Raw genomic sequence first — 8,601 nt, 5'->3', positions numbered from 1 at the left:
TCCAAACAAAGCCTAATTCTACCATTTTAATAAATGAAAAAAAAAATCTACCATTGTATTTTTAACACTCGAAAGTCATTTCAATTCTCAATCTTTTACTCAACTATATAAGCACGTATCTAGACAACGAAATAAGTATTAGAATTAATATTGTATTTAATACTTGACAAGTCTGACCATCCAATAAAAGAAATAATTTCTGTAGTGGATCTTTTGTTTCATATAAAGAAAATATTAAAAAATTAGTTAAATTACATAATTCTCTCAGTTTGGTCTAGAGCCTAGATCAAAATTAGTTTTCGATTAAGACTCCAAACAAAATTATTTTAATTGCTCCTTCAATGAGTCATTATGAATAAAAAAAACTCAAATAAATTGTACTCAAAACTTGTGTGGATGTAAAAAAGATTTGTCAGTTGAACACCAAACAATATTTTAATTCATGAAACGATTAAATCTTCATTAAATATGTGTTTGTCTGTTAACCTTTTGTAAGATGTTCAATAAGCTTTTCCAATACCAAAATACCATATATATGACTCACATGCATGAGTGGAGCAAAGCTAGTCCTCTAAAGTCTAAACCAAATATTAACAATATCCATATCTTATGATAATATTCTTTTTATAGACAAAGATCCTCAATTCAAACAAATTTTATAGATAACTTTTTAAGTACTAAAATACCATCTTTGATTCACATGAAGGGATTTTTTTTTATTTAAAAAAAAAACATTTACCACAAATTTAAAATGCCATAAATTTGTTTTAAGAAAATGATAAAAATATTTTTAACAACCTTAAACAAATCATATCTGTTAGAACAATGACAACACAAGAGGGTACCAACTAGCAAGTATACACATGTTTATTGAAAACCTCTGGACCAGATATTAACATTACCATTGTTATTAATACCGTTTCGGACCCCGTTTCGGTTTGTCCAGTGGAATGGAATATTTCGGTACCGGCCGATTTCGGCGTACCGTTTTAAGGTGTTTCGGGTTCCTAAAAATTAAATTATATATATTCTTGTAAAACATAAAATTGTCAATTCTAATAAATAAATAACTAAATTTCAAATAATACAAATCATTTAGTCTTAACTCTTAAGTCTTAAACATCAATATAACATCTATTTAACATCACACAATAAGAAGATTTACAAGACAATAACTAAACATCAAATAATACAAAACATTTAGTCTTAACTTTTATGTCTTAAACCTCAATACAACATCAAACAATAAGAAGATTTATAACAAGTCATTACTCATTACATAAGCACATAATAATTAATAACTAATAAGCCAACAAAATTTATAACATAATATTAGCCATCAATTTTTTTTTTTTTTTTTTTTTTTTCCATAGGCCAAATCATGTACCGGCCGGAATTCATCTCGAATTGGCCAATGGACGAATGGCGGAATGGACCGAATGGCCCAAATCTGGCGAGGTGGAACGTTGGGTATTCCGTCGGCATAGGAACGAAAAATTCAGTTCCTCAACGGAACGGAATCAATAACAATGAACATTACAACCTAACATGTGAAGCCAACATTACCAGATGGAATAAAAAAAAAAAAAAAAACCTGCATTAATTAGAAAATGAAATTGAATGAGATTGATGCAATTGAAACTAAAACAAAACCAAAATTATAAGCAACTAAGCCAAGCCAAGCCACACGCCTAGTGGAGAGGAGGAACAGCTAGTCGCACGGCGGTCTCGTATTATCTTTGGTTGACATGGACAGATCCAAAAGTGACGTTAGAAGCTGGCCTCGGAAGTCAAGTGAGCAACGGATTAGGTAATAGGGTATTCAGTATTCTTCTTCTTCTTCTAAACTGTGGGTCCCACTTCTTCTCTTTTTCCAATTCCAACCCCACCTCTCCACCGTCCGATTCCAAATCTCACACACCATCGCAGATTTGAGATTAAGAGCCGTGCCGTCAACTGCGTTGACCTCTCAGGACGCCCCACCCCCACGTGGACTCCCCCAAATCCTTTCATTCCTTGGCATGGTCGTGCTAACATAACATTTTTTACAACTTTTTTATCGCAATTTTAATGTTATAAAGTTTGATCAGTGAAGAGAAAATATGAGTTTATGTGTAAATGATGGTTAATTATTTACAGTCTGTCACATTAGAGTTGTAATAAAAAAATTGTAAAATAATTTGTAATACTAGACCTCCTCTTTATTCCTCTCTCTATCCCCGTTATCCTCTAACGCCGTTACTCTCCCACCGCCTAATCTCACGCGCTGTTTCTCATTTACTTCTCTCACTGCCCGCCACGTGTACACTATTACCTCAAATCTTACGCCACCACCTTCCCGCGAAAAAAACGGCTGCTACAAGGTCCTATTATTTTTGGACCCCCACAAAAATAAAAAATAAATAAAAACTTATTATATATACGCTCTTTTTTTCTTTTCTTTTTTTCACATCAAAATATACATATGATATAATACCATACTTTCGTTGAAAACGCTACACAACTACTCTTTCTTTTTCCTTCTTTTTCTTTCTCTCTCTATAATAAGTCTCTTCTCTTCTCTTCTCTTCTTAGTCATGGAAAATCAAGACCGCCGTGAATTCACATTCTTAGGCTCCGGTGGTGGTGGTGGCGGCGGCAACAACAACGACTTTCTCCACGGTGGCCCCCATAACAAGCCGATGATGATCAAAGAAGTGGATTTCTTTTCCAATAGTACTAGTGAGAGAAGTGCTAGAAACAATAACAAGAAGCCACATGATCATGATGATGAGACTGCAGTCAAGGATATTGGATCATCGACTCATCAAGTATCCGATCCTGCAGGTGTCAACGTAAGGTTTTGAATATTTTATCAAAAAACAGTACTGATTCCTTATATATATGTTCGTTGCGTTTTTGTTAAACCTCTTGTGAGTGTCATATAAAAAGGTTTCATGTTTTGTAGCCACACATATATATATATATATATAGGAGATTCATAATAATATATGTAACAGAATTTATATCATATAGTTTTTACCGATGAGATTGACTATTATATGGTTTTTTCAGACGGGATTAAATCTGCATACTCCAAGTTCTGGGATGTTAAAATCAGCATATGATCAAGAAAAACCCAATATAGAGGTAAATTTTTTTAAAATAAAATAAAATAAAAACTTTTGGAAGCTGGGTATTGGATATGATGATAATTACGTTTATGGATTGATATATAGGTGTTTGATTTTTTTTTTTTTTTTGGGGGGGGGTGGGGGGGGGGGGGGTTTGGTTTTATAAACTTGTTAAAATTAATATGGCTGTCCAGCTGATTAAACTTCGAGGGGAGTTGGATAGACTACACGATGAAAATGGGAAACTAAGAGGCATGTTGGATCAGATCACCAAAAATTACAGCGAATTGCAAGGTCAGCTGCTCATGGCAATGCAAAAACAGGCGCAAGAATATCATCAAGGACAGGTGATCATCATCAATATAGTTTAGTTATATAGAAGCTTCTTATTCATGAAAAGCCTCCATTATCCATTACACTCTACTAATTTCTTCAAAACTTTGGGATTAATGCTTGGTTAGGTAGTTTTTTTTTTTTTTTAATAAAGAAAACCTTAGTTAAAGAAATAGGGTAACGTGCTTCCCTTGAATTGGAAAGTGTGCTTCCTTGATCCGTTATATCACCTTTTCATCAATATCTTACTTGCTTGCTTTAAAATAATAATGTTCAAACTTCATTTTTACTACTGTTTTTGTCAAAGATACCTGGGCTGGACACGCTCATTTATAAAAGAAAGTTAAACAAAAGGGTTGGAATACATACTTTTCATTCAACTCGTATCAATTTCAATTTCGATCAACTATGTTATATAGATGCATGGTACTTCTTATGAGTATGCTTAATTATGTTCAACTTTAATTGTGCACGTGCACAACTTACAACTCACCAAAAAAAAAAAAAAAAAAAGACCAATCATTAATCCCTAGAGAACATCCAACTAATTTTTGGCTATGGTGAACGGTTTATATTATCAACATCTAGTAATTTGCTTTGCGGCCAGTGATGTATCATTTCGTGCTTGAAATTTATGCATCTCTTACAAGTAGAGTCATATATAAAACACTTGCACATTTTCGGATACTATATTAGGATTGTGTATATGTACCTTGTGCTTTTACTTTATAGAATGGGGTTAATGATCAAATACGGTTGCTTTAATTTGAACAGAAGGTTGAGCCGAATGGTATGTCAAGTCAAAGGATTTCTGCCCAACAAATTATGGACACACGACCCTCAACTGCATTAGATGTCAACGATCCTTCGGTTTCTGATGATAATAAAACACAAGAGCTATCAGTTTCTTTATCAAACACAATGGAGGTGATGTCTAAGGAACGTGATCGGCACATGATAAAAGTCCCTAGGAAGCAGACTTGCACCGAGGATGGTCTTGATCAGTCCTCTCAGAGTTGGGGATCTCCTAAAAGTCCCAAGTTGGATGAAGCCAAAGGTGAAGAACAAGCTCCTGAAGTTCCATTTAGGAAAGCCAGGGTGTCTGTACGAGCCAGATCAGATGCTCCTCTGGTAAGAATCTGAACAGCTCAGATCATAGTTTTCACAAGCAATGTTAAAGATATTATAAATTGAGTTATATTAATCGGTGTTTTAAAATATTTATTAATGAATTATTTTAAGGAATTTTTAATCGCACTTTAACGGATAGATAAAAAATTGTAAATAAGAATTAATTGTCTTTTATTTTTTATAAAAAATTTTTAAAAATACTTCTTAAATTAATACCCTTAAAATATTCGTTAACTTTTACTTTATAAATTTTATTATAAGTTTTACCGATTGACTATATATATATATCAATTTTTAAATACAACACAAAGTAAACTAATAAGCTGTTTTATTACCTTATTGAGATAGTATTAATCACATTATTATGTAAAGTTCATAAATAAAATTGATAATCTTTACTTCTAGTTTTATTTTTAAAAAGAGCTATATATATATATAATAAAATAATATTTATTACACATATTTGTACACACGTCCTTACGTAACTTTATTTTGAGCTGAAATCATTAGTTAGAAGTCGTCTCCATGCTATTAACTCTCAATTTCACCGTAATATTGTGCGTATACTAACGTGTGTCGGTATGTACATGTGTAACAACTAAAAACTCTTATCCTATGGTATAATTGGAATTTGGTTGTGCGTTCAGATTAGTGATGGATGTCAGTGGAGGAAATATGGTCAAAAGATGGCCAAGGGTAATCCTTGTCCACGTGCCTACTATCGCTGCACTATGGCCGTTGGATGCCCAGTTCGTAAACAGGTACTGTAAACATGTAAATGGTGTTAATTTGCAGTTGTTATGATTCATTGTCGTTTATTTAGATATTGATGGCGATTGTAGTGACTCAGTCAATGAAATTCAATTCTATTCTTATCAAGTGATTAAGAAGTTCACAAACCACCAAAAATAATGAAATATACCGCCTGGTCGGCCTAACAAATTTAGAGGTTGAAGGAGATATATTTAAATGGGGTTTTTTTATTATCATTTCAATATGATTTAACTCGTATTTAATATCATAATTTTTTTATAACAAAAATTTATTCTTTTTATTTTGTAATATGTTTTTTTTTTTTGAAAAATGTTAAAACTATAACAAATTTTACTAAAAAAAACTTTCAAGCGAGGTAGAAATGAATATAATTAGTGACACTTCAAAAAGATAATAAACAAATATTTAAATGAATGATGTTAGAGATATTATAAATTTTACAACGTGAGACTTACAAAGAAGTATCATTAATTACAAAAAATAATTCAAAAATGCATATAATAGGTTATTGACGTCCACATATCATATTAATTGTCACATCAATTTGTAAAATTTTCAAGTAAAATTAATAATATTTCTATCATTTTCCTATTTGAATTATTTCTTGCAATTAGTGACACATATATTTGTAAGAGAAAATGCTAGAGATATAAATTCTTTTACAAACTGATGATGTTATGAATGATTATAGATAAATAAAAAAGTGATGTTATCGGTGGGCCTATAAAAGAACTAATAAGAATTTGGTCACAACAACAGTCTTTAAAAATGTTGTAAAATAGTTTGTAAAACTATAATATTACTCTATTTGTAAAACCCATATATTTAAAGTTGTATTATCTCTAGTATTACTAGATACTTTGGGACTTCTTAAAAGTAAAGGAAAATTATAAAACTAATTTTTTTCCTATATTTTCAATTTTATTTTTAAATATATCAATTTTTACCCCAAAATTTGAGGTCTTCCTCTAGTAGGACCCTAAGCAGTGACCTAAGTGGCTTAGGGCCGGCCCTGAAATACAGCAATGTGAAAATCGTGTGGTTGCAAATACTATAGTACAATTTTGCACTACTTGTTGACCCTTTTAATTAATTAAAGGCCATGTTCTTGAACAGGTGCAAAGATGTGCGGAGGACAAGACCATTTTAACTACAACATATGAAGGTAATCACAACCATCCCCTTCCTCCAGCAGCTACAGCAATGGCTAATACAACATCAGCAGCAGCAGCTATGTTACTTTCAGGCTCAACCACAAGCAAGGAGGCTCTAACAAGTTCTGGCTTTTTCCCGTCATCTATGCCCTATGTGTCAACCATGGCAACCCTATCAGCCTCTGCACCATTTCCCACTATCACACTTGATTTGACACAAAGCCCCAGCTGCAACCCCATGCAATTATTGCATCGTATCCCATCTCCCTCAGCTACCTTCCCTTTGCCATTGCATGGGGTTCCACCACAGCTACTAGGGCACCCTATGTACTTCCCTCCTAAGCTCCCAGCACCACTAGTGTTAGGCCAACGTCACAGTCACACTTCTATGGTTGAGACTGTTACTGCAGCCATTGCTTCTGACCCAAACTTCACTACAGCACTGGCTGCAGCCATCTCAACGATTATGAGTGCACCTAGGAGCAATGATGGAAGCACAAACCCCACTAATGGAGTACCAGCTGGATTGCCTGGTTCCCCACAGCTTCCTCAATCTTGCACTACATTTTCCACCAACTAATTAACCTGGTCTTTGAGAATTGAGAGATGTTTATAGCAAGCCACTAGTTATTGTTGTACACGAAGATGAGATCATTTGGGGTGCGCTTTGATTTGTTTCCAGCTTTTTGGCTTCAAGGCGTACACAGAAACACCACTGATTCGGATCAACTACGTCTTCGATGGACGTTTTGGGTACTTGGCTGGCTTGGAGATAATCTGAAACATATCTAAGCCAATATTAGAAATGGAAATACAAGAAAAGAAAACCCATCTACTATACTTTTATATATAGAATCCTCAATTTATTATATTGTTGATACTACTATGTTATCAGTGCAGTAGTAAATATTACGATCTTGTCATCTGTTACTTAATGTGGTTAGATTTGGGAAAGCTTAGAGTGGGGTGTACGAGATGAGTTTGTCACATGCTTGAGAAGAGAAAAATACCTTGTAAATAAATTAAATTTGTTAAGAAAGACACATAAATTAATATAAATTATAATGAAGAGTGATGTTTTTCAACTTGCCCTTTGTTTCTTTGAATTTTACTCTTGATTCTTACAACACCTTGCATGCTATATTGAAACAAATCTTTTATAATTACAATTGTTGTCACAATTTGCTAAGTAGTAGTAAATAATTACTTTTATATGAACTGACTATTTTTTCTCCACTACTCGCAATTAATTATATTAAAGTTAAGAAAAATGTGTAGCACAAAATATATGTCCATAAATTTTCTCTATTTGAAATAATGATGCTTGCGTGGGTGCACAGCCTTTTCCTTTCTCTAACTCCCCAGGCACATGAATTCTCTTTGTTGTATACTTTTCCATTAAAATATTCACTTAAAAAAATTGAGCGGAGGTTTGATGTTGTATATGTAAGCATATGAGGATGATCACACCATAATTTATATGTTAACGATAAAAGAAATTAGTAAAAATTTAAAAGTTTTATATTATTACTAGATACTAACTTATATAGTGCACAGGATGGGTTCAGTTTTTGGTGCTAGATCTCATCACACACTTCAATTAATTTTTGTAATTGGCACAATAAGGAATATCACTCTCCTCTCACGTAGGAGTTTCTCTCTCTCGTTTTTGCAAAAACGAGATCCTCCCTCCCTTAGTCTTATACTGAGGGCTTGTGTTCACTATTTTTACTGGATTCCTAATGGCTGAAGATGTGATTGAGAGCATGGAAAACATGACATTAACATCTGAGGAAGAAGAGATTATTGTGATATCTGATGAGGGTAGACTCGCTGAGATTGAGAGCTGCAATTTGAGTCTCATTGGAAAATTTTTAACGTGCAGGGCCTTTAACAAAAGGGCGGCTTTGAGTACAATACGGAAAGCATGGGGTATGAATATTGAGTTGAAGATTGTTGAGGTTGGTTCGAATTTGTTCCAGTTCAAGTTCCAAACAGATTATGATTTAAACCGTGTCTTGAAAGGGGGACCGTGGAGTTTTGATAACCAACTGCTTCTACTCAAGCGATGGCAAAAGGGAATGACTACGAGTAAT

The 8,601-nt window shown here is 33.4% G+C and overlaps 1 protein-coding gene across 1 annotated transcript; it reads left to right on the top strand.

Annotated features, from left to right (window-relative positions):
* The first annotated feature begins 2,450 nt into the window (after positions 1-2,450).
* LOC142611754 (putative WRKY transcription factor 47) lies at positions 2,451-7,374 on the top strand. The gene is made up of 6 exons (XM_075783878.1): positions 2,451-2,834; positions 3,055-3,129; positions 3,308-3,460; positions 4,221-4,577; positions 5,225-5,338; positions 6,468-7,374. The coding sequence occupies exons 1-6, from the start codon at positions 2,577-2,579 to the stop codon at positions 7,083-7,085; spliced, it is 1,575 nt and encodes a 524-aa protein (XP_075639993.1). The 5' UTR covers positions 2,451-2,576; the 3' UTR covers positions 7,086-7,374.
* The last annotated feature ends 1,227 nt before the right edge of the window (positions 7,375-8,601 follow it).

Source organism: Castanea sativa, chromosome 10 (genome assembly GCF_040712315.1).
Source record: "Castanea sativa cultivar Marrone di Chiusa Pesio chromosome 10, ASM4071231v1".
Classification (NCBI taxonomy): domain Eukaryota; kingdom Viridiplantae; phylum Streptophyta; class Magnoliopsida; order Fagales; family Fagaceae; genus Castanea; species Castanea sativa.
This window is presented reverse-complemented; position numbering and strand designations above follow the sequence as displayed.